Source organism: Mastigoproctus giganteus, chromosome 3 (genome assembly GCF_048544385.1).
Source record: "Mastigoproctus giganteus isolate SK-2022 chromosome 3, ASM4854438v1, whole genome shotgun sequence".
In the NCBI taxonomy this organism is placed as follows: domain Eukaryota; kingdom Metazoa; phylum Arthropoda; class Arachnida; order Uropygi; family Thelyphonidae; genus Mastigoproctus; species Mastigoproctus giganteus.
In genome coordinates this window covers 106,748,547-106,776,460 of record NC_143577.1, presented here as the reverse complement: position 1 = coordinate 106,776,460, position 27,914 = coordinate 106,748,547, and the positions used below count along the sequence as shown (strand labels likewise).

General features: G+C 37.9%; 1 protein-coding gene across 2 annotated transcripts in view; it reads left to right on the top strand.

Moving 5' to 3' along the window:
- LOC150088207 (uncharacterized) overlaps positions 1–27,914 on the top strand; it is a 376,069-nt gene that overhangs the window by 31,338 nt on the left and 316,817 nt on the right. Inside the window, exon 2 of one of the 2 annotated variants that reach the window (XM_090369384.1) lies at positions 5,708–5,861. In XM_090369384.1, the coding sequence (XP_090225510.1) occupies positions 5,741–5,861 (121 nt within the window). In that variant the 5' untranslated portion in view covers positions 5,708–5,740. Of the gene's footprint in view, positions 1–5,707; positions 5,862–27,914 lie in introns of those variants that run through there. The other variant, XM_090369385.1, reaches the window with a different exon arrangement.

Sequence of the window (27,914 nt, the reverse complement as noted above, 5' to 3'; positions counted from 1 at the left end):
CGATATTCCCTGTCAGAGACTTGGTAATTTGCAATCTCCATTTTTCGATCTTCTCTGGCTTAAAATCTCTCTACCTCATTGTGTCAGATTCATCTATTGTCTCTACTGTGTTCCCAACTCTACTAATAACTTGGAGCTCTTTGACTTCCTCTCTTTGAAACTTGACTTTCTCCAGTCCAACTTTCCTAACAGTGAGGTAATTTTCCTTTGTGATTTTAATGATCACAACTTCAGCTGGCTTTCATTTTCTAGTCACACCGACCCGGCTAGTCGAGATGCTGAGACTTTTGCAATTACTAATGACCTTGCACAGATTGTTCATTTACCTACAATAATACCGGACAATCCTAACCATACAGCCAACACACTTAATCTTTTTATCACAAACAACCCTTCTAAGTGCACAGTTGAAGTGAGTGGTCCTTTAGGCACCTCAGATCGCAACTTAGTGATTGTCTCAGATCGTGTCAGTGAAATTATTCTTGTAGGAATGGAATCCTTTATTCCACACTCCACTTTAAAATCTCGTACTTTATCTAAACTTTGGTTGTCTAATAAATGTGCTAAGGCTGTTCAAGAGAAGAAAGTTGCATATCGTAATTGGCTTGTTTCCAGTTTTCAGTTTCATTTTCTGCTTACACCAAAGCTCGCAACAATTGTAAAGCAGTTATTAATCACTCCAAACTAGATTTTGAACAGGCTAAGAGTAGAAAACTTGCTTCTTGCCCTAATGGTAGCCAAGCATTCTGGTTTCTTGCCAAAGCTATTGGCTCCAACTTTTGTCCATTTTTGCTCCCACCTCTGTCAAAACCAGATGGTTCTGTTGTCACTTCGGCCAAGGATAAAACTGACCTGCTAGCATTCCATTTTTCTTCCAACTCGTGTATTAATCTTCGTAATCTTTGTGTATTAATCCTCCCACCATGCCCAACACGCTTCATTCAATGCCTCCTGTGGTCTTCCATCAAAAGGATGTCAGAAGGATTTTGACGAATCTTGATGCTCCAGGTCCTGATGGTATTTCTCCACTTGTTCTCACAACTGTGCTCCTGAACTTACTACTTTTCTTTGCCGCCTTTTCTCGCTTTCTTATTCCAAAGATGTTTTTCCTTCTTTGAAATTTGCTCATATCCAGCCAGTTCCTAAAAAGGGTGACAAATTTCTCCCATCCAATTATTGTCCCATTGCAATTACTTCTACTCTTTCTAAAGTAATGGAGAAATCAAATAACTGGCAATTGTTAAACTACCTAGAAACCTTCTGTCTTATCGCCAGTATGGATTCCATCTGTGTTGATCCACTGGTGATATTCTGGCTTATGTTACCCATTTATGGACAAATTCATTGCAAAAGTTCGGGGAATCACAAGCAGTTGCTCTTGACATCTCAAAGGCTTTCGATCGTGTTTGGCCTAAAGGTCTTCTAAACACTTCCATCTTATGGTTTGCCAACTGTTTTTTTGTTATTTGTGATCCAGTTTTCTCTTTGATTGCTCACTGAGGGTGATGATAAATGGTCCTCTGTCTTCTAACTTCCCCACTAATGCTGGTGTCCCCCAAGGTTCAGTTTTTTCCCCCACTCTTTTCCTGTTGTATATTAATGACCTTCTTCCATTGACTGGAAATCCTATCAATAGTTTTGGCAATGATAGCACATTGTATTTCACTTGCCATGCTCAATCAGCTTCAACTTCTCGAATATCTGCTACCAATTCCTTAAATGCCGATCTCCAGGTAATTCTCCATTTCTCTTTCGCTCTCGGTGTTACTTTTCTTCCAAACAGCTGTTCACTCTGTACAAATTGCAAATCTGCCCTACCGTGGAATATTGTTCCCACATCTAGGGTGGTGCCCCCAAAACCTCTCACAGACTTCTAGATTCTATTCAGAAGAGGGGAGTTAGGTTAATTAATGACTCCTCTCTAACAGTGTCTCTCCACTCTGTCGTGTAGACATACTGTTTCTGCTGCATGCCTTTTCTACAGATATTTCCATGGGCACTGTTCATCTGAATTGGCTTCTATAATTCCCGCTCTCTCTTTCAAAATAGTCCGAACACGTGCTGTGCCACCCACCCACCAACATCCATTTACTGTCCAACTTCAAACTCACAGAACCAACTTTTCCTCTTCCTCGTTTATTCATTCAACTGCCATTTCCTGGAACAACCTTCCTTCATACGTATTTCCTGAAAATTACAGTCTACAGAAGTTCAAGTCCAATGTCAACAAATATCTTTTTCGTCTTCTCAACCTCCAACCCAAGCACGGTACTAAGTACTATAGGTTCTAATACCTCTCATGTTTGGGGTTTTCATAAAAAAAAAAAAAAAAGATATGTTGGAATGTGTGCTGAGAAGAGCAACCAGATTAGTCAAGGACCCAAAGGGGTGTTAATCACAAACAACCTTGGTTCTGCAAATTTCAGTGGTTGGAAATTTGACATTTATGAGGAGACTTGATTGAAGTGTTTTTGGCATTGAGTAAACTTAATGATGATGTTATCTGACAACACACATAAGATGACATTAACTCAAATTGAAAAAGGGTGGCTGCAGAACAGATGTGAATATTTGGTTTCAGAGAGAGAATAATTGATTGTGTACAAACTATCATCTGGTGTTGTGGATAGTTTGAATAAATTTAATGAAGAATTAAACATATTAGGTAAGATGTGGATGGAGTGGGTAGTGTTTTTTTTTTTTTTTTTTGTTGATGCTGTATAAGTTTGCTTCACATCATTTGCCAGCTTTACTATTATCACTAGTAATATTAATGAAGTATATACTTTTACTTACACATTGAATTTTGCCATTCAGCTGTTACTGATCATATTGCCTATACCTCTGATATATAATCCAGTGATACCTCTCAGGACATGTTGGCACATGTGTGTGTGTGTGTACAGGATGTTTCATAATATGAGGCTTTATTTTCAGAACCAAAACAGTGAAAAAAGGCTATATAAATATGTGTCCAATTCTGAATGGTTATAGTAAGTTTAAGCCAACACATATCTAGTGTAATTGTTATTCATACTAGGTGCAGGTAAATTATTCTTATATAATTTTTATTCCTTTTTTACTATTTGAAATCTCATGGCCATTTTTTAAAATTTCAACTGCCATATCTCTGTATCTCTTGAGAATTGGACATATTTGTTGATTTTTTTTTTTCTTATTGTTTTCAGGTCCTGAATTGATTATGAAAGTATAATCCACACACGTTAGGAAACATTAGCATTAGTAGAGGCATGTGATGCAAGAAAGCAAGCTTATGCAACATCAGCAAAAAAAAAAAAAAAAAACTTCCATTTCACCCCTCCGTTCGTTCGAAATACCTGTCCAGCTGAGCCTTTAATTTATTTAGGCAATCAACTTCCACAACAAGGGATGGAAGTCTGTTCCACCAACCAACTACCCGCTGGCTAAAGGCAAATTTCTGCACATCTATCCTACATCTGTCTTTCCTCAATTTGAATTTATGCCCTCTCAGGTGATTATTCTGAGCAGGAGGAAAAATCCAATCAGCATTGAGCATGCTCAAACCATTCAAGGCTTTATACACCTCTCTCAGATCACCTTGCCAGTGCTTAGTCTCCAGACACTATAATTTGCAAAACTTAAGCCTTTCTTCTTAAGAGAAACCTTTTGTTCCATTCACTAATCCTGTTGCCCTTCTCTATACTCGTTCCAGCAACTCTGCATCCTTCTTGAAATGAGGCCTCCACACCTGTATACAGTACTCAAGGTGTGGCCTGACCATTGCCTTATACAAGGGAATAATCACCTGCCAGAGTTGAATACACCTCTGGCATTCCCCTCGCTGAATAACTCCTCATGTGTGAATGTCGATGCAAAATATTAATTTAGTTTGTTAGCTACCTGAGCAGGATTATCAACAGTGGAACCATCGATATCAAGTGGACCAATCTGATTCATCCCCTTCCTTCTAGAGTTTACATAAGTAAAGAACTCTTTGCTGTTTTTCTTTGCATCCTTTGCACCTTGAACAATATTTCTTAGTTGGTATGTAAAGCCTAGTAGCTTCCAAGATAAGTTCTTTGAATGCTTTCCATTTTGAATTTGCTGTTGGTAACATCATCAGTTGGTCCCACTATAGAATTTAAATACTGTCTCAGACCGTCGTAGTCTCCTTTATGAAAGCAAAAACCCTTCCCTTTACCCCTGATGGTAGTTACCTATTTGAGTAAATCCGACTTCAGCACACTGTGATCACTGCCACCTAGTGGTTCCTTTATCTGCAGATTCTTAATGCATGAAGAATCACTGCTGATAATCAGATCAAGAGTATTACTCCCTCTAGTTGCCTCCCGAACATGCTGATGTAGAAAACAATCATCCATAAAAGCCTTGCTAGTGTGTGAGTGACCAACCCACAAATTCCAGTCAATATTTTGTGATTTTTTTTTGCCTGATGCTGCATAAGCTCATACATTTGCTTTCTTGCATCACATGCCACTACTACTACTACTACATTGCAAATATAGTTCACGGGTGTCAGATATGCTGTGTGCAACTCCCAGGTCTGAGGTTGCACACAGTGATATCTCAAGTTAAAGACCCCATATCCAAAGAAGCCAGCAGTGGGGTGGTGTACGAAATTAAATGCCTGGATTGTGGGGTGTGTTATGTGGGTGAGACAGGGGCGGCAATTGAAAGACCGGCTGGGGGAGCATGTAAACGCAATAAAGTCTGCAAATTATGGGAAATCTGCTGTGGCAGAACATTTCTGGGAGAAACAATATCAAATTTCCCTGCAGGATGCTGTCATCACAGATCATGCACAGGAGTTCTGGGACTGGGCAGCTAGCAATACTATTAACAGGGATAGGGGTGTACGTCTACACCCCCCCCCCCTCCTGGAAACCATCGTTCTTGGATGTGATGAACGGTTTCAGCTAGCGTGCTCCCAAGCCATTTCCAGTCCCGGGCGCAAATGGAAAATTCCAACCATGGAACCATGTGATGTGTGCCGTGGATCTGCTATTTAAGGATGTGCCGCACAGTAGACATATGCAGCTGAGGAAGGAGACTGCTGCCTCCGAAAGCTACAGCAAATTTTATCGCTTTTAATTTCTAGGTTTTTAGTATATTTTATCAATGTTATTTATTTTTATTGTAAATATATGTCTATTCTATATTTATTTTATTGTAAATAAAGTGTTTTTAGTTACAGTATTGAAAATTTATTTATCTTCCGGCTGGTGTGAAGTTTAATCATCAACATGAATTGTCCCAGCCTTGTAGGCCTATTTAGGGATATAGTAAATACAAGTATCTTAAAATAATTAATAAATTTCTTTTCCATAGTACTGAACTGAACCAACATTTAAAATCTGACTATTTGATTGCTTTCCTTAATTAATGGACTATTTCTGCATATTGCATGCCTTAAAATTATATGCTTATGTGAGTAAACAGTAAATTCAAATTCTTTAATGTTATTAATTTTTTTTTGCTTAGGGTATTTTTAATTCAAATCACCTCACTTTAGTGAGTTTTTATTTAATTTCTTCCTTGTTTATATTTATTCAGGGCTTAATTTTAGGAAAGCATTTTCCTTTGACCATATTTTAAAAATTACTCTCTCAGATTATGCTGTTTTAAATAATTTTTATGCACTTTTATTATTTGAAAAGTTGTAATTTTTTTATCAAAATTTTAATTTATTTTACGGTTTCTTTAGGTCTTGAAAATATTTGGCACTCTATGCAGAACAATGAAGAAGCTGTTTTCAAGATTTGAAAATAAAAACGAGCAACCATCAAAAGAGCCATTTATTGGTAAATCTTATACAGTTGGAAAGTTTACTGTTACAGTAGAAGATGTGATAGCTGAAGGTGAGTTTATTCAAATAAGTAAAAACTAAGCAAAAGTATTATTCATGTTTCAGTTCCATCATCAACCTTTGTGAAGACTGGAATTGAAACATGAGAATTGAAAATTTTATTTATCTGGTTTCCATGATCTATGAGACACAAAAAGTAATTAGTGAAAAATCATGTGTTCAATCTGAATTTTATGCTTTGATCGCAAGAATTTTTTGTAGTGTTGTTTCTTACCTCAGTTTAATACAGTCAATTCCAATTATTTGGGACACATCGGGACTAGTGCATTTTGGCCCGATTAAGTGGCTGCCCCAGTTAACCAAAGTTTCACGTAAAAAAATTAAAAAATACAATGGACCCCCGCTTTACAATTGGTTCACTGTTCAATCAAATCACGTTACAATGGACTCACCATAGTAAAGTACCATTCAGTAAACAATGTGTAGTAAGTGCCGGTCATTGTGATCACGTTTGTGAATTAAATTTTAATTCTTTTAAATAGCGATTCTAATTGGCGAAAATAGGAGGAATATTATCCACAGGCTATAAAAGTAGAGATATATTAAGCACAAATTTACCCTTTATTACCTTACCAATTAAAAAATTAAATGATACGTGAAAATCGGAAGAATATATGTGATAATCGGAATATTTAATACGTACTGTAATAAGTACATACTAACTAGTTGACATTTCTGTTCACTGATATTTGTTGGTGGGGACTAAAATTTAAAACAGCAGAAGATAAGCAATCAATAACAAAGAACTCTGCACACACAAATTGCAAGTAACATGATAAGAGCAAGTGAGAACGGAGTAACAAGTTACAAAGCTTAAAAATAGGAATGTAGAGAAGATTCTGAAAATTAATTTTTTTATACGATTGAAGATTCCATGGAAGTGTAAGCACATTTCATCATAACAACCCACAGAATTCCAGCTGTTAGTATTATCGCAAATTCAATAAGATCGAGTTTACTATCCATTTATGATAGATTACACTAACAGAAAAGCCCAATAAACAGGTGACTCCTAATTGTTTTATGGTTGTGACCTCCAGAAATCTGACCGAACTGAGCAGTTTGGGCGGAGACAATCGTAGGGTAATCTCCAGTGCTGCGGTCTGCTGCTCCAATTAAACAGCATGTTGTGCTAATTAAGCAAAGTAAACCCTGGCTATTTTCTCGATTGGGTTCTGTTTTTTAAGATTTGCCCCAAATAAACGGATGCCCCGATTAACCGGTGGCCCAAATAACCGGAATCCACTGTATATAGAAGAGTCGTGCATATTAGTGCAAATTTGTTTTGAATTTATTTGTTTGTTGCATTAATCATTTGTAGATATGATTATATAAAGAATTAAAATGTATAATTGCACATGACATTGGTTAGTGCAACTGCATCATTAGATGAATTTTAAGACAAACCAAAGTTTGTACATTAGGCATCATTATTATATCATCTAATACAACATAAAATAGAACATTATTATAACATAAAATAGAGTGGCCCAGTAAATCACAATATCTTACAATGGGGGATTTTAACTTTCCAGCTATTGACTTATTGACTTCCCACCTGGCTACGGAGGCGCCCCTTAAAGATGTAACTACCATCAAGGGTAAAGGGAAGGGCTTTTGCTTTCGTAAAGGTGATTACAGGGGTCTCAGACAGTTTTTAAATTCTGTACAGTGGGATCAACTGATGATGCTACCAATGTTGAATTCTAAATGGGAAGCTTTCAGGGACTTAATCTTGGATGCTACTAGGCTTTTCATACCAACTAAGAAATACTATTCAAGGTTTAGGCCTAAATGGATGTTAGATGAATTAATGAGGCTCGTGGCAGAGAAGAAAAATGTATGGGATGATCATGTATCAGATTACGAGAAATTTTTGGCAAAGGATGCAAAGAAAAACTGCAAAGAGCAAAAAATAGAAAAAGAGAAAAAAAATAGCAAAAAATTTACTATGTGAATTCTAGAAGGAAAGGGATGAATCAGATTGTACCACTTAACATAGCTGGGTTGACTGTTGATGATCGATCATGCTCAGGTAGCTGATAACCTAAATGAGTATTTTGTATCTACATTCACACATGAGGAGTTATTCAAGGAGGGGAATGCCAGAAGTTTATTCTGACAAGGAGCTAAGTGATTTTATAATTACTGAGAGCAAAGTGGAGGAGAAGTTGTTGAAATTAAACATAAGGAAGGAACCTGGGGTGGACGGGTTCCATCCAGTTTTATTAAAGGAGGCAGCAAAGGAAGTAAGCAAACCCTTACTATAATTATGAGAGCTTCCTTGAATTCAGAGAAGGACCTCATGGACTGGAGGTGTGCAAATGTATCACCAATTTACAAAGGGGGGGTTCAAAAGCTGACACAAGTATCCATAGATCTGTTAGTTTCACTTGTATTCTAGGGAAAATAATGGAGTCACTGGTTAAAGAAGCATTGCAGGATCATCTAGACAAGACTGCAGTAATAGTTGAGACACAGCATTGGTTTGTTAAAGGGAGGTCTTGTCTGACCAATTTGATGGATACCATGATGTGGTCACAAAGGAACTGGGTGCAAAAAATAATTTTGTTACGATATACTTGGATTTCAAGAAAGCTTTTGATACTGTTTGATACTGAAAAGCACTGCGAAAGCAAAAATAAGAGAAGGAGTGTGTTATAGGCCTAATGACTCGAATGAGTACAATGAACAATTGTACAGAGAAATAGAGTGGGCTGTAAATCGGAATGTCTTATAATGGGGGATTTTAACTTCCCAGATATTGACTGGAACTTGTGGGTTGGGCACTCACACACTAGTCAGACTTTTGTGGATTTATTGGATGATTGTTTTCTGCAGCAGCATGTTCGAGAGGCAACCAGAGAAAGTAATACTCTTGATCTGGTTATCAGCAGTGATCATTCGTGTATTAAGAATTTGCAGATAAAGGAACCACTAGGTGGCAGTGATCACAGTGTACTGATGTGGGATTTACTTAAAGATTTGGCGCCTCCGTAGCCAGGTGGGAAGGAGCAGCAGTGCATAGCACACGCTTCTTGATTAGACCGGGGTTCGAGCCCGTCACCACCAAATACGGAGAATGCGGAAATGTCAGGGAATGACCACCGCATATCCCGGAGCAATATGGCCTTAGTTGCTAATGCTCCTAAAAACCAAATAACAAACAAACTTAAAGATTTAATTACCATCAGGGGTAAAGGAAAGAGTTTTTGTTTCTGTAAAGGTGAGTACAGTGGTCTCCGACAGTTTTTAAATTCTGTACAGTGGGATAAACTGACGATGTTACCAACAGTAAATTCTAATTCAAGGAATTAATCGTGGAAGCTACTAAAAGTTTCAAACCTATTAAGAAACATTGTTCAACGTTTAGGCCTAAATGGTTATCTAATGAACTAATGAGACTCGTAATAGAGAAGAAAAATGCATGGCATGCATATAAATTATCAAGCAACTGAGAAGCCTGTGGCAGATATAAGCTAGTCTGTAATCAGGTCGCAAAGGAGGTTAGGCAGGCGAAGGCAGATTAGCATTAGCATTAGTAGAGGCATTTGATGCAAGAAAGCAAGCTTATGCAGCATCAGCCAAAAAAAAAAAAAAAAAAAAACCACTTCCACTTCACCCCTCTGTTCGTTCAAAATACCTGTCCAGCTGAGCCTTAAACTTATTTAGGCTATCAACCTCCACCACAAGGGATGGAAGTCTGTTCCACCAACCAACCACCCGCTGGCTAAAGGCAAATTTCCGCACGTCTATCCTACATCTGTCTTTCCTCAATTTGAATTTATGCCCTCTCAGGTGATTTTTCTGAGCTAGAGGAAGAATCCCATCAGCATTGAGCATGCTTAAACCATTCAAGGCTTTATACACCTCTATCAGATCACCTCGCTGGTGCCTAGTCTCCAGACACTGTAATTTGCAAAACTTAATCCTTTCTTCGTAAGAGCACCCCTTTGTTCCATTCAGTAATCTTGTTGCCCTTCTCTGTACTCGTTCCAGCAGCTCTACATCCTTCTTGAAATGAGGTCTCCAGACCTGTATACAGTACTCTAGGTGTGGCCTGACCATCGCTTTATACAATGGAATAATCACCTCCTTATCCCTGCTGGAAAAATTCCTGTATATCATTGACAATACTCCATGAGCTACTCTTGCAGCCCGTCTGCACTGCTCAGAGAACTTCATATCTGCCTGCACAACCACCCCCAAGTCCCTTTCATTCTCTACCACTGTCAGTGTAGTACCACAGAGTTGATACGTTGCTCTGGGGTTGCTGTTTCCCATGTGTAATACTTTACATTTATCAATGTTAAACTTCATTTGCCACCTCTCAGCCCATCTGCTCAACCTTTCCAGATCCTGTTGCAGCAGCATAGTGTCAGTAGTGTCCTTGACAACCCTGCCAACCTTTGTATCGTCTGCAAACTTGGACATTAAGCCCGATATACCATCATCAATATCATTTATAAATACAGAAAACAATAATGGACCCAACACTGAGCCCTGAGGGACTCCACTAATAACATCAGTCCACGATGAGCAGTGTCCATTGATTACCACTCTCTGTCTTCTCCCCCTCAACCACCCCTTTATTCATAGCAGCAATTTGCCTCCAATGTCACACTGCTCCAATTTTTGTAGCAGTCTTCCATGTGCAACAGTATCAAAAGCCTTTCTAAGATCCAAGTATATAATATCAAAGTTATTCCCTGCATCCCGTTCTTTTGTGACTGCATCATAGTATCCAATCAAGTTGGTCAGGCAAGACTTCCCCTTAACAAAACCATGCTGTGTCTGAGCTATAACTGAAGTCTTGTCTAAATGATCCTGCAGTGCTTCTTTAACCAGTGCCTCCATTAATTTTCCTGGAACAGAAGTTAAGCTCACAGGTCTATAATTACTTGTGTCAGCCTTTGATCCTCCTTTGTGAATTGGGGTCACATTTGCACATTTCCAGTCTATGGGTACCTCCCCTGAGTCCAAGGAAGCTCTCATAATTATGGCTAAGGGTTTGCTTACTTCCTTTGCTGCCTCCTTTAATATAACTGGATAGATCCATTCCACCCCGGGTGCCTTTCTTGTGTTTATCTTCAACAGTTTCTCCTCCACTTTACTCCCAGTTATTTCAAGATTCTGTAGCTTACTGCTAGAGTTGAATACACCTCTGGCATTCCCCTCGCTGAATAACTCCTCATGTGTGAATGTCGATGCAAAATATTCATTTAGTTTGTTAGCTACCTGAGCAGGATCATCAACAGTTGACCCATCAATATCAAGTGGACCAATCTGATTCATCCCCTTCCTTCTAGAGTTTACATGAGTAAAGAACTCTTTGCTGTTTTTCTTTGCATCCCTTGCCAAGGATTTCTCGTAATCTGCCTTCGCCTGCCTAACCCCCTTTGTAACTTGGTTGCATATCAACTTGTATCTATCATAAGCTTCTGTGTCATGTGTTAATTTGTAACTATCCCATGCATTTTTCTTCTCTGCCATATGCCTCATTAGTTCATCTGACATCCATTTTGGCCTAAACTTTGAACAATATTTCTTAGTTGGTATGTAAAGCCTAGTAGCTTCCAAGATAAGTTCTTTGAATGCTTCCCATTTTGAATTTGCTGTTGGTAACATCATCAGTTGGTCCCACTGTATAGAATTTAAATACTGTCTCAGTCCATCGTAGTCGCCTTTACGGAAGCAATAACCCTTCCCTTTACCCCTAATGGTAGTTACCTCTTTGAGTAAATCCCACTTCAGCACACTGTGATCACTGCCACCTAGTGGTTCATTTATCTGCAGATTCTTAATGCATGAAGAATCACTGCTGATAATCAAATCAAGAGTATTACTGCCTCTAGTTGCCTCCCGAACATGCTGATGTAGAAAACAATCATCCAATAAATCCACAAAAGCCCTGCTAGTGCGTGAGTAACCAGCCCCCAAATTCCAGTCAATATCTGGGAAATTAAAATCTCCCATTATAAGACTCTCTGATTTACTGGCCCACTCTATTTCCCTGAAAAGTTCCTTATTATACTCATCAGAGTCATTAGGCCTATAGCACACTCCTACTCTCAATTTTGATCTCCCAATGCTTATGTCACACCAAACTGACTCAACACTGCACTGTCCAGCAATGTCGACTGGCTTCACTTCCTTGGTTTTTATGTGTTTCTTAACTAATAGCATAACCCCTCCCCCCTTCCTATCCTGTCTATCCTTTCTGTAGACGTTGTACTTCCCAAATTGCAGTTCTGCATCCCTTATATCTGTGTGACACCACGTCTCTGATATCCCAACAATATCTGCCTTTGATGTTTTGAGCAATACCTCAAATTCATCAAATTTATTTACTAAACTCCTAGCATTGGTGTACACACAAGTATACCTGCACCTGTTTCTATTCTTAGCTACCCTAACACAACCCATGTGTTTACTTGTACCGCAATGGCTCCCAGCAGTCTCTGAAATACCATGCATCTTGTTTTTCAGGCTTCTGCTCATTCTAATAGAAGCAGTGCAAGAATCTCTTTCACCTCTGCCAGTGGCTACTGTCAGTCTATTGGTCTTTGTCTCCCCCCAAGCTAGCAGTTTTCCGACTCACCTAACACTGCCTCGATAGCATCAGCAAATATTCTTGCACCCTTTCTATTTAAGTGTATCCCATCCCTGTAGAAGCAATCTCTCCTGTTAACAAGTACAGTCCAGGCTGAAAAAAATTCTACCCCTTGAGCCTTGCACAATCTTTCCAGGGCCGAATTGATCGACAAGGCTCTCATCATATACTCCCTCCTATCGTGTCTGGGCAGAATTGCAGACACTTTCAAATTCAACCCTAATTCTCGGCTTTTGTTCAACAGTGACCTGTACTTGTTAAGTAATTCTGCCGGTCTCCTACTCTTAATTAAGAGAAATTAAAGAAAAGAGAAATTAAGAGAAAAGATTAAGAGAAATCCTTGGCAAAAGATGCTAAGAAAAACAGCAAAGATTTCTTTACTTTTATAAACTCTAAAAAGAAGGGGATGAATCTGATTGGTCCACTTGACATCTTTGGTTCGACTCTTGATGATCCTGCTCAGATAGCAAACAAACTGAATGAGTATTTTGCATCTACATTCACACATGAGGAATTATTAAGGTTTGAAAATGGCAGAAGGTTATCAAATTGTAGCAGGATACTTAATGATTTTGTAATAACTGAAAGCAAAGTGGAGGAGAAATTGTTGAAGTTAAACATAAGAAAAGCACCTGGGGTGGATGGGATCTATCCAGTTATATTAAAGGAGGCGGCAAAGCAACTAAGCAAACCCTTAGCCATAATTATGAGCGCATCCTTGGACTCAGGGAAGGTTCCCATGGACTGGAGATGTGCAAATGTATCCCCAATTCGCAAAGGGGGATCGAAGGGTGACACGAGTAATTACAGACCAGTTAGTTTAACTTCTGTTCCGGGTAAAATAATGGAGTCACTGGTTAAAGATGCATTGCAGGATCATCTAGACAAGACTGCAGCAATAATTCAGACACAGCATGGGTTTGAAAAGAGAAAGTCTTGTCTGACAAATTTGATAGGATATTATGATGTGGTTACAAAGGAACTGGATGCAAAAAATAATTTTGATATCATATGTTTGGATTTCAGGAAAGTTTTGACACTGTTTCGCATGGAAGACTATTGTACAAATTGGAGCAGAATGGTATCAAGGGTAAGTTGCTACAAGGGATAAAAGGATGGTTAAGTGGGAGAAAACAGAGGGTGGTAATCTATGGGTGCTGCTCTTCTTGGACTAATGTTATTAGTGGAGTCCCACAGGGTTCGGTGTTAGGTCCACTGTTGTTTTGTATATTTATCAATGATATTGATGAAGGTATATCAGGCTTAATGTCGAAGTTTGCAGATGATACAAAGGTTGGTAGGGTTGTTAATGACAGTAATGGCAATGTGCTACTGCAACAGGATCTAGATAATTTGGGCAGATGGGCTAAGAAGTGGCAACTGAAGTTTAACCTTGACAAATGCAAAGTACTGCATATGGGTAGAAGTAACCCCAGAGAAACATACCAACTGTGTGGTACTACACTTAAGGTGGTAGAAAATGAAAAAGACCTGGGAGTAATTGTGCAGGTTGTGAGCAATGCAGACAGGCTACCAGGGCAGGTCATGGGGTTTTGTCAATGATATATAGGAATTTTGCTAGCGGGAAAAGGAGGTGGTTATCCCTCTGTATAAGGCAATGGTCAGGCTACGCCTTGAGTACTGCGTACCGTTCTGGAGGCCTCATTTTAGGAAGGATGTAGATTTACTTGAGCGTGTACAGAGAGGGGCAACAAGATTGGTGAAGGGAATGAAGGGATCCTCTTACCAAGAGAGGCTTAAGTTCTGCAAATTGCAGTGGCTGGAGACTAGGCACCTGCGCGGTGATCTGATTGAAGTGTATAAGGCCTTGAATGGGTTGAGCAGGCTGAATGTTGATGGGATTCTTCCTCTTGCTCAGATTAAGAACCTGAGGGGGCATAGTTTCAAATCGAGGAAAGATAGTTCTAGAATAGATGTGCAGAAAATTGCCTTTAGCCAGCGGGTAGTTGATTGGTGGAACAGACTTCCATCTCTTGTTGTGTAAGTTGATAGCGTAAATCAATTTAAGGCTGAGCTGGACAGGCATTTGGAATGAATGGTGGGATGAAATGAGAGATTTTTTTCCCTTTTGGCTGATGCCACATAAGCTTGCTTTCTTGCATTGTATGCCTCTACTAATTCTAATCTCATATTGTGAAATCCTTTACAAGTTATCATCCTCCTATATTTCAAATAAGTAACACTTCCCATTTGCCCCTTTCTACTTCTATCTATTCTCATGTTGATTAACACCAGCCAATTTACAGTTTTTGCAAGGTTATTTGGCCTCTCATTTGTTGTGACCTATTTGGTGTCTCTCATATTCTGCAAATAATTCACAACTGGGTTAGCTGTATACTTCTTGGTACTTACTCGCCCACCGATGAGAGGCCAATCAGCTTTGAAATGGTGCTGTCTGAATGGCACTACTGAAGTGAGAATAAGTAACAGCTCTAATGGAAAAGTGCTATTTATGTGAAGAACAGGTGGATGGCAACTCATGAAGGAATTCACAATATGAGAGGTGATGATAATTATGCATAATGTACAAACTTTGTTTTGTCTTAAAATTCAGCTATGTAGTAATGATGTGATTGTACTAATTAGCGCCACAGTTTGAGGCTTTGTGCCCTAAAATTTTATAACTATACATGTATGCATATATGCTAGGTGGGAATGTTTTTTTTTTTTTTTTTTTTAATTAACCGGAGCATATTGCAGTGACTCGGGTAAGAATGTGTTGTTTTTCAAGAGCACTGGATATTGCACTGTCACCACTGAAAAGCTTAAAGTAGTTGAAATTTCACATGTATTTTATTTTCTTGTGGAAATTTCATTTAAAGGAGGATATGAGAACCCTATAAAAACACTGCTTTCTTATTAAATTGCAGCATTTAATGCTAATTTTGTAACCTTTAGCGAGAATAACACAAGGAATTATTAGTAGTAGCAAATATTGCAAGGAAACAAGATTACATAGTATCAGCCAAAAAAAAAAAAAAAAATCCCACATCACCTATCTATACTCTCTAATAATTTGCCTAATTCTTCCTTAGCTCTGTGGTTCTTCCTTAGCTCTTAGCAACCTGGATCAGACAAGGTTGACTCTTAAGAAATCCTTGCTGTGACTACCATGTCACTGCATTCCTGTGTAGATGGCCCTCCATTATTTCTTCAACCACTGACTCCATTATTTTCCCTGGAATGGAAATCAAGATTACAAGTCTAAGTATTCACTTCACCTTTGTGAATTGGGATGCACATCCAATCATCATTAAATGTAAATAAAAAATTATTTTTTAAGAGTGACATCATCGTCAATTCTCAATTATTGTGTTTCCATGTGAACTCCACCATTAATTATTTTGTTAATGAAGGAGTTTGTCATAAATAAATAAAACACTTTTTCATTAAATCTAATGTATGTAATCATTAAACATGTGAATTTAAATTAGTGGGTCTTTCTGTCCAATTCCGGCAGTGCACTGTCATACCGTTTTAAGGAGCAGCTCGAATTGTTGATGTACACTGGCTTTTGTAAACAGCTCAAGTGCCAGTAATGAAGAATACATTAGGTTTTGTTTCACATCTGCTGCTCGCTGCTAATCTGAGCAGTGCATGCCATGGAAAAGCAATCTTCCTGTGTTAGCAAATTACACCACATCCAATGAAGGAGAGCAAATTTGAACAAAAAAAACAAAGGTTCATGTCACGGTAGAGTTATTTTAAAAAAAAAAATTTAAAAATATGTGTTCTCAGTATAAAAAAAAATGGATTGTTCACAGTTGTGTTTGTCATAGATTGAAAATTTCTCGTAACATCAAAGTAATTTTGAATTGTTTCTTGCCGATGAAGCGTTTTTTAAAAACGTAGCAGTTGAAGGATGATATGTCCCATATTGTAATGCCGATTGCTCATCACAGAATTAAATTTATTTAAACTATCTGTTGGCTAAAAGCAATTGACACATCTATCCAGTAACCGTCTTTCCTTAATTTAAGTTTATGTGCCTTTATGTGTTGCCTGAGCCTAGTTTACAGGCTATAAGAATGTGCCTAGTTTACAGGTGCTGCAACTGGCAGAACTGAAGTCTTTCTTTCTAAGAGTATCCTTTTGTTCTCTCACTATTGGTTTTCTCTGCACCTATTTCAACAGTTCCACCTCCTTCTTAAAATGAGGCTTCCAGTCCTGTATGCAGTACTCAAGATGTGGCCTAAACATTGCCTTATACAACAGAATAATTGCACACTTATCCTTGGGTGAAATTCCTGTATGCCATTAACAAAATCCCATGTGCTTATCCTAACAAACCATCTGCACTACTCAGAAAATTTCATGTCTGACTTCACAGTACCCCCCCCACTATCTTGAGTGTGGTACCACATGATATGTTATTCTGGAATCGCTGCTAATCCAGTAAACCATATGTAGTACCTTGCATTTGTCAATGTTAAGCTTCATTGCCACTTAGCCCATCTGCCTAATTTTTCTAGATCTTTTTGCAGTAGCATACCCTAATTACAGTAAATAACCACTGTGCCAACCTTTGTATCATCAGCAAACTTGAGACATTGTGTTATGTATTCATCAATTTTTAATATTTATTAATAAATATTAAAAATTGCCATTGCCCATAGAGATCAATCTGTCTTCTCCACCCAACTATCCTTTGTCTGTTGCAGTAACTTGCCCCTAATGCCACACTGCTCCATTTCATTACCTGTCTTTTATGTGGAACAGTATCAAAAGCTTTCCTAAATTCTAAGTATACAATGTCAAAATTTGCATAGAGTTCTTTTGTTACATCATCATAGTAACTACTGTGATCAGACAAGGTTGACTCTTAAGAAATCCTTGCTGTGACTACCATGTCACTGCATTCCTGTGTAGATGGCCCTCCATTATTTCTTCAACCACTGACTCCATTATTTTCCCTGGAATGGAAATCAAGATTACAAGTCTAAGTATTCACTTCACCTTTGTGAATTGGTGAGATATTTGCACATCTAGAGTCTGTAGGGACTTCACCCAAATCCAAGTATGATGTCAGAATTATGACTGAAGGTTTGTTTACCTCTTTTGTTGACTCCCTTAATATAATTATATAGGTCCCTATCTGCTCAGATGCATTATTTACTTTTAGCTTCAATAATTTCTCTTCCACTCTCCTCTTGGTTATCACCAAATCATTTAGCTTCCTGTTGGAATTTAATACCCTAGAACCATTGTGAGCATTCTGGAAACTTCTCTACCTGCATATATATGAGTGGGTATACATTTCACCAAGCAAGCATTTTTATATTTTAAACAGTGTATGTGTTTCGGAGAGCAAGTGGTGAACAAGTGTTTTAGTGAATTAGTGTTTGTTTGTAAACAAGTGTTGTGTATATAAGTGAAAATTGTTAATTATGAACCAGATATATAATGAGTTGCTGCCGCTCTATTCTGAGACTGATAGTGTTACTGATAATGTAACAGCAGCAGCTGTTAAAAACATCTTTACTGCACCTGTAAAGATGCAGTAAAGCAGTTAAAGATACTGCAGCAACTCATTATGAAACTGGTACAGTAAAATAAAATATTAAGAAACGGTACAGTAAAATAAATAAAAAAAGTATTGCTGCATTATTTTTATTGAAAAAATAATTTCAGTACAATGAATGGAATTTTTCATTGTACCTAGTGTACAATGCAATAATTTGTATAAAATATATTATAATAATACCTAAATTATTGGTCTGTGGTAACTGAAATAAGATATATAATTTTGACACTGAAATGTGCTTTTAATTCCGAGTGAATACTCCATCGATTGTCGTTCCATTAAGTATAGTATTTACTAAAATATTTGACTTATTATCTAAATTGAAGGCATCTTTCATAAATTTACAAAACTTCTTTCCAGCCTCAGAATTTAATTCTAGATTGAAATCACCAGTGAGAACTATAGGTATACGATCCAGTGGATCTTCCAATAATTTTGAACTTCAATGGAATATGGCATCAAATTCTTGTTTATGAATTTTTGAATTATATCTAACAACATCCCTGGAGTGATGCATATGGTTACGATGAAAATAGATTCACTATTGAATTTGCACAAAGATCCGCAAATGTCTCCACTGTTGCATTGCTGCTATTATGCTGTGCAAAGATATGTGGTGTACTGATTATACTTGGACCTTCACATTTACATATCACAACACCACCACTATGAACATCCGACCTTTTAAATCGAGTCACACATTGGAATGGTTTAAGTAATATATGTTCATCATTATCCAATCACGTTTGACTTAATATCAATATTTTGGATTGCTGTAAGATTGTGTCCCTTTCGATATCTCAAACATGGGCCCTTAAACTTTGTACATTCATTGACAATATAGATATACCACTTTGTATGAAATCTTGCAGTTCATCCTGTAGAGATGGTAGCTTATTATTTTTCAAGCGATCTAGTTCAGCATGAAGTTCTATATTACTAGTAGCTTTGCCATGGTGAAATGTGAAATCGTCATGGGGATTTGTAATATATAAACCTTGCAATAAGGTCGCTCGAGAAAATGCCACTATACAAGTTGCTGTTGATGATCTTTCCCATAATTATATACAACTTTGTCGAAGGTCCCTCCTTGATATTTATGTATAGTCAAAGCACAAGCATATACTAAAGGAAATTGTGTATGTCTACATGTTAATTTCCTACTGTTCTTGAATGGAATCGTAGCTGTTCGTTTTATAATAGGTACGGATTGGCTAGGTAAATGTTTTATCTTTCACATATTGTGTATAATGAGATTGAAGGTTATCTCCTATTTTTGACTCAGGAAATTTCATCCATACTCGTTTAACTGTTTTGTCGTCCTCAATTTCGAAATATACTAAAGTACCGAATGCACCGTTTACCAATTCATCGACCACATCTATATTTGTAGTAATTATATATGGTTTTCCTTTCAATAATGGTAGAATGTATGGAAGTCCTGCATTTTCAGTCACTGACATTTTATGAATTTTATTTCGCATACTTGTTAATTGTTCTTCAGAATGATATACATGGTATAAATCTTGTGCAACCACTTTGGGTTTCATCTGCAACTAAAGCATTTGTATTATAGGCATTTACATCACTGTTTCTTAAAAATAGTCGAATCCCTTGCAGACATAAATTAGTAGCATATTCTTTGGTAACAAATCTTGATTCTATAATTTTAAGTTCATCTGGTAATAACACTTCTCCTTTGCCTATTTTTGTAAGAATTTTAGAAAATGTACTATCGGACTGTCGAACAACTTGTACTAATTCATGAAATTGTAGTGAATGCCATAATTCTGGAGCAATCTCTAATGACTTTATAAATTCTTTCGATTCCAATATAGAATGAGTAACATTAGATGTTATTCCTACTGATTTAAATTTGCCCCAGGGGCTCACATCTGGTGAGTATGGGCTTTGCATATCCAGGGTCCTGAGCTGGATATAATCGTTCTTCTCTCTCTTGGTGATTCCCTTCTACTTCTGACACACACACACACACACACACACACGCACACACACACACTCTCTCTCTCTCTCTCTCTCTCTCTCTCTCTCTCTCTCTCTCTCTCTCTCTCTCTCTCTCTCTCTCTCTCTCTCTCTCTCTCACATATAACAAATGTTGGAGAATTACTCCATGACGATCAGATCTACAAATTTCACTCAATGCCATCATAAAGGAAATGATTTTCAATCCATTTTTAAATTTTCATGCATGTCCCAAATAAATATATAGCTGGAAAAGAAAGTTCTGCATGTATATCAAATATGAAACTTGTTGGAGACGATTTCTGACCCGGTGCTATATATAAATATTCATCTTCAGGCCATAATAATGTTTGTTGTTGACTTAACAGTAGTTTATCATTGTTGACAGGTTCCACAATTTCATCTGAATGTTATTGTCACTCACTTTTATGCCGTAAAATTTATACAAATTTATATATTCATGCACAAAATTCCTTTTTCATTCTGCTGGAGTTTTAGATTCCTGATAAGTATCAGACATAGTAGAACTCTGTGGTTGAATTTCATTATTATTCAGAATAGTTTGAATTTATAATTTCCTTTTCTTCTGTTCATGATGTTCCTTCGTTATTTCAACTCGAGTTGTTTTTTGGATTCAATTTGAGAACTCCCAGGTATAACGAAACACTCTTGTTGAATTTCATCTGGATTCACATTTCTGTCCAACTTCTCTTTCTTTCTTTCTTTCACAGTATTTCTTTGAATGCTGGGCTGTAGGTTTTGGCACAGTCACTGGCGTATTAATCATTATGCTGACATAACAGTATAATGTAGCGTATCACTGCTCAATTGCACTTGTTGTGTCACTGCACGTGTTACGTACAATTGAGTTTTCTTGGGACGCATGTGTTGTACTTGTTGCATCACTGCACTTGTTGCATACAGTTGAGCTTTCTTGGGCGCATGCATTGTACTTGTTGCATCACTGCACTTGTTGTGTCACTGCAGCAAGTACAACACATGCGCATCGGGTTTTGTTACGACTTCTATGTAACGTAACGCTTTTTTCCAAATAACGCTGGTAAAAACTCTTAACTTCAAAAATCTACGATTTCTTAATCGTCTTCTTATGTGTGCGTACATCAACTGTACATGATGTTCTTGCCGAAATAAGCCTGATAACTTTTGCTACATTTGTGGAGAAGTGGTATTAAAATCACAGCGGAAGCCGTTATCACAACTCGTGAGAAAAGCCTATGAACTCTATTTTGGATGTAAGGTTGAAGGTCAAGAAAAAGTATAGGCACCAAAATTTCCTGTAACTCATGTTTGCGGACATTAATAGGCTGGCTTAGAGGTAGTCATTAATAAATGCTTTTTTCTATTCCGGTGATATGGCAGAAACCTCAAGACCACATAAATGATTGTTACTTTTGCATGACCAATATTTCTGTTTTTTTTTTTTTTTTTTTTCTCTGGGAAATTCAAGCATAAAGTACATGATACTATGCCAGTGCCAAAGTCACCAGAAGCATACGGACTTGACTCCGATTCAGTATTTGAAAAGGAGTCTCCAGAAAATTCAGAATGAGTGCAGAACCAGACTTTTCAACTCTTGATACTGCATCTAATCACTTGGGCAGAATTGAACGATTTGGGCAGAGATTTGGACCTCTCCAAAACTAAGGCTCAATTACTAGGATCACTGTTTCAGCAGTGGAATCTTCTTGAAAAGGGTGTCAAGGTGTATATAGGAAGAGGCAATCTAACATGGGGCACCTCCGTAGCCAGGTGGGAAGGAGCAGCAGTGCGTAGCACACGCTTCTTGATTAGACCGGGGTTCGAGCCCGTCACCACCAAATACGGAGGATGCGGAAAGGTCAGGGAATGACCACCGGCATATCTTGGAGCAATATGGCCTTAGTTGCTAATGCGCCTAAAAACCAAATAACAAACAAACAAACAAACAATAATTTAACATAATGACCTATTACTCTATGAATGGTGCTTTTGTTTATTGTAACAATGTTCAGGAATTAATGAAAGAGTTACATTTGGAGCATGTCTCCGAGCAGTGGAGGATTTTCATTGATTCATCCAGGGTCAGTTTGAAAGTAGTTTTACACCATAATAGAAATACGTATCCATCTATACCATTGGCCCATGCAGTTCACAAGAAAGAAACATATGAGAACCTACAGGTTCTTTTGCAAAAAATATGCTATCAAGAATACAAATGGAATATATGTGCTGACCTAAAAGTGGTAGCATCCCTGACTGGGTTGCAAGGTGGATACACTAGGTGCTGCTGCTTTTTTTGTGAGTGGGACAGCTGAGCAAAGGATTGCCACTACAGAGTAAAAAAATGGGCAGACCGTTCAGAAACTGCACCAGACCAGAAAAATGTAGCATGATCTCCTTTGGTGGATAAGTCAGAAATCTATTGACCTCCATTGCACATCAAAATAGGTTTGATAAAAATAGTTGTGAATGCAATAGACAAAATAGGAGGAGAATTTCTTTGTTTGAAGCAAAAGTTTCCTCGAATTAATGAGGTCAAGATAAAGGTGGGAAGTTTGAGTCTTCAAATGAAACTGCTATTCCAAGATGAGGAATTCACTAAAAACTTAAATGTTACAGAAATAAGAGACTGGAAGGCATTCAAAAACGTCTGCCAGAACATTTTAGGCTGAGAGATCACAAAATTACAATTACAGTGAAATTGTGGATGAGCTAATTTTATTATCCTGAGAGCTGAGATGCAACGTGTAGTTAAATCTCCATTTCCTGCATTCCCGTGTAGACTTTTTTTTCATGAAAACTTGGGAGCCCAGTCCAATGAACATGGTTGAAAGGCTTCACCAAGATATTTCTCAAATGAAAAAAGGAAACAGGGAAAATGGAGTCCAAATATGTTGACAGACTACTATTGGAATCTCATATGGCAGACACTAATGAACGATTATAAAAGGCAAAAAATGGAAACAGTGTTTTGTTATCAAATAAACATTTCTGTTAATAGAGTGAGGTTAATAGACCCATTGTTCAATATTTAGTACTGTATGTAACATTTTCTAAAAATATATGAAATAATTTTTACTAGAAACTTAGATTTTGACTTTAATCTCTTCTCCCTTAAAATTGATGGGTATTACAGTAATATGATTGCCATATTTGAATTCAGCAATGTGAAATCTACAAGAATCGCCCTGAATTTTAACAGGGGAAAAAAAAAAAAAATTTTTTTTTCCCGACCAGTGTTATTTTCCCGAATGCTTCTCATTTAGAATTTGTTGTTGGTAATGTCATTAGTTGGTCCCGCCATACAGAATTTAAAAAATCATTGAGACCACTGTGGTCGCTTTTATGAAAGCAAAAACCCTTCCTTTTACCCTGATGGTAATTACATCTTTAAGTAAATCCCACATCAGTACACTATGATGACTGTCACCTAATGGTTCCTTTATCTGCAGATTCTTAATGCATGAAGAATCAGTGCTGATAATCAACTCAAGAATATTGGTCTCTCTTGTTGCCTCTTTAACATGCTGCTGTTGAAAAGTCATCAATAAATTCACAAAAAGTCTTGCTAGCGTGTGTGAGTGACCAATCTGCAACTTCCAGTCACTATCTGGAAAGTTAAAATCCCTCTATTAGAAGACAGTCTGGTTTACTGGCTCACTCTGTTTTTCTGTATAGTTGTTTGTTGTACTCATCGCACTCAGATCTATAATACACTCCTATTCTCATTTTTGTTTTCTCAGGTCTTCTGTCACATCAAACTGACTCAACATTGCATTGGCCACCCATGTCAGCTGGATGCGCACTGCCTTAGATTTTTAATTCTAAGGCAGGGCATCTAGATTTTTCCTGTCCTTTCTGTATACATCATACTCCCAATATTCAAATTCTGCATCCCTTATATCCGAGTGACACCATGTCTCTGATATCCCCATCCTGTCTGCATTTTATGACTTCACCAGCACTTCAAATCTATCAAACTTATTTACTATTCTCCTAGAATTGGTGTATATATTAATTATATGCATGCACCTTTTTTCCCTCTTAATTATTGTAACACAGCTCATGTATTTCCTTGTTCCAGGATTTTTTTAAATGAAAACTCCAAACACAAGAGGTATTAAACCTATAGTACTTAGTACTGTGCTTGGGTTGGAGGTTGAGAAGATGAAAGAAGATATTTGTTGATATTAGACTGTAATTTTTAGGAAATATGTATGAAGGAAGGTTGTTCCAGAAAATGGCAGTTGAATGAATAAACGAGGATGAAAAGTTGGTTCTGTGAGTTTGAAATTGGACAGTAAATGGATATTGGCTGGTGGCAGCACATGTTCGGACTGTTTTGAAAGAGGGAGCAGGAATTATAGAAGCCAATTCAGAAGAACAGTGCCCATGGAAATATCTGTAGAAGAGGCATGCAGCAGAAACAGTACGTCTATGAGACAGCGAGTGGAGAGAGACTCTGTTAGAGATGAATCATTAATTAACCTAACTGCCCTCTTCTGAATGGAATCTAGAAGCCTGAGAGAGGTTTGGGGGCACAGCCCCAGATGTGGGAACAATATTCCATGGTAGGGCGGATTTGCGATTTGGCAGAGTGAACAGTTGTTTGGAAGAAAAGTAACGCGAGAACGAAAGAGAAAACCAAGTTTTTTAGATGCAGAGGAAGCAATATTTCTAATGTGATTAGAAGCCAGGGTAATCCCCAAAAGAGATATATCATTTTGCCTAGAAATCGGAGTATCACCAAAGATAAGCATAGGAGCAGAAGAATCCTTTTTTGCGAGATATAAGACAAGACTGAGTTTTAGAAGGATTGAAATCAACTAAGTTGTCTTTGCCCCACTGGAGATCCGCATTTAAGGAATTGGTAGTGGATATTCGAGAAGTTGAAGCTGATTTAGCAGGGCAAGGTTTCTCAAAGTGGAATGCAATGTGCTATCATTGGCAAAACTATGGATAGGATTTCCAGTCAATGGAAGAAGATCATTAATATACAAGAGGAAAAGAGTGGGGCAAAGAACTGAACCTTGGCCGACACCAGCATTAGTGGAGAAGTTAGAAGACAGAGAGCCATCTACCATCACTCTCAGTGAGCGATCAGAGAGAAAACTGGATAGCCAATTACAAAGGATGACCCACAGCAGGCTGTGAAACAATCACAACCTTGCTTTCCTGGCTGCTGTGTGTTTCAATAGCATTAATGTCACAAGTAAATGTGAAAGTATTTTTGCTCTTATTAATCCTAACACAGCCCATGTATGTGCTTATCTCATGAGGAACCCCCCACCAAGCTTTGTAATTCCTGACATCTTGTTTATCCAGGTTGCTGTATGCCACAATAGAAGCAGTGCAGGAATCACTTTCACCTTTACCAGTGGCTGCAGTTGCTCTGTTAGTCAGTGTATCCTGCCAAGCTAGCAGTTTTCCATCCCACCCAACTGTTGCTTTCATAACATCAGCAGATATTTTTGCAGATCTTCTGTTTAAGTGTAATCCATCCCTTTAAAAATAATCTCTCCTGATAACAAGCACAGTCCATACTGATAAAAAAAAATTATACCCCATGTGTTTAGTAGTAGTAGTAGTGGCATGTGATGCAAATGTATGAGCTTATGCAGCATCAGCCAAAAAAAAAAAAAAATTCACATAACCATTCCATCTAAATGTTTGTCCAGTTCCTCCTTAAATTTATTTAACCTATCAACTTTCACAACGACAGATGGAAGTTTGTTCCAGCAATTAACTACCCGCTGGCTAAAGGCAAATTTCTGCACTTCTATTCTACATCTGTCCTTCCTCAATTTGAATTTATACCCCCTTAGGTTTGTAATCTGAAAAAGTGGAAGAATCCCATCAGAATTCAGCGTGCTCAACCCATTTAAGGCCTTATACACCTCAATCAGATCACTCCGTAGGTGCCTAGTCTGCAGCTGCTGCAGTTTCCAGAACTTAAGCCTCTCTTGGTAAGAGGATCCCTTCATTCCCCTCACCAATCTTGTTGCCCTTCTCTTTACACGCTCAAGCAAATTTACATCCTTCCTAAAATGAGGCCTCCAGACCTGTACTCAAGGCGTGGCCTGACCATTGCATTATACACAGGGACATTCACTTCCTTTCCCTGCTAGCAAAATTCCTGTATATCATTGACAAAACCCCATGACCTGCCCTCGCAACCTGTCTGCATTGCTCAGAAAAGTTCATATCTGACTGCACAATTACTCCCAGGTCTTTTTCATATTGTACCACCTTAAGTGGCGCTTCCGTAGCCAGGTGGGCAGGAGCGGCTGAGTGTAGCACACGCTTCTTGATTAGACCGGGGTTTGAGCCCGTGACTACCAAATACGGAGGATGCGGAAAGGTCAGGGAATGACCACAGCATATCCCTGGAGCAGTATGGCCTTAGTTACTAATGCTCCTGAAAACCAAATAACAACCACCACCTTAAGTGTAGTACCACACAGTTGGTACGTTTCTCTAGGGTTACTTCTACACATATGTAGTACTTTGCATTTGTCAATGTTAAACTTCAGTTGCCACTTCTCAGCCCATCTGCCCAAATTTTCTAGATCCTGTTGCAGTAGCACACTGCCATTACTGTCATTAACAACCCTGCCAACCTTCATATCATCTGATATGCCTGATATGCGATAAACCTGACACTAAGTCTGATATTCATCAATATCATTGATAAATATACAAAATAACAGTGGACCCAACACCGAACCCTGTGGGACTCCACTAATAATATTAGTTCACGAAGAGCAACATCCACTGATTACCACCCTCTGTCTTCTCGCATTCAACCATCCTTTTATCCATTGTAGGAACTTACCCTTAATACCATTCTGCTTATTTGTACAGTAGTTTTCCATGTGCAACAGTGTCAAAAGCTTTCCTAAAATCCAAGTACATGATATCAAAATTATTTTTTGCATCCAGTTCCTTTGTAACCACATCATAATACCAAATCAAATTTGTCAGACAAGACTTTCTGTTAACAAACCCATGTTGTGTCTGAATTATTGCTGCAGTCTTGTCCAAATGATTCTGCAATGCATCTTTAACCAGTGACTCCATTATTTTACCCGGAACAGAAGTTAAAACTACCTGGTCTGTAATTACTCGTGTCACCCTTCGATCCCCCTTTGTGAATTGGGGATACATTTGCACATCTCCAGTCCATGAGGATCTCCCCTGAATTCATGGATGCTCTCATAATTATGGCTAAGGGTTTGTTTACTTTCTTTGCTGCCTCCTTTAATATAACTGGATTGATTCCATCCACCCCAGGTGTCTTTCTTATGTTTAACTTCAACAATTTCTTCACTTTGTTCTCAGTTATTACAAAATCATTAAGCACTTTTCTACAATTTGATAATCTTCTGGCATTTTCAAACCTTAGTAACTCCTCATGTGTGAATGTAGATGCAAAATAATCATTCAGTTTGTTTGCTATCTGAGGAGGATCATCAACAGTCAAACCATCGATATCAAGTGGACCAATCAGGTGCATCACCTTCCTTTCAGAGTTTATATAAGTAAAGAAATCCTTGCTGTTTTTCTTAGCATCATTTGTCAAAGATTTCTTGTAAGCTGCCTTTGCCTGCCTAACTTCCTTTGTGACTTGATTACAGACTAGCTTATACCTGCCATAGGCTTCTATGTCACCTGTTAAGTTATATGCATCTCATGCATTTTTTTCCTCTGCCACGAGTATCATTATTTCATTTGACAACCGTATAGACCTAAACCTTGAACATTATTTCTTAATAGGTATGAAACTTTTAGTAGCTTCCACGATTAATTTCTTGAATGCTTCCCACTTAGAATTTACTGTTGGTAACATCATCAGTTGATCCCACTGTACAGAATTTAAAAACTGTCTGAGACCACTGTAGTCA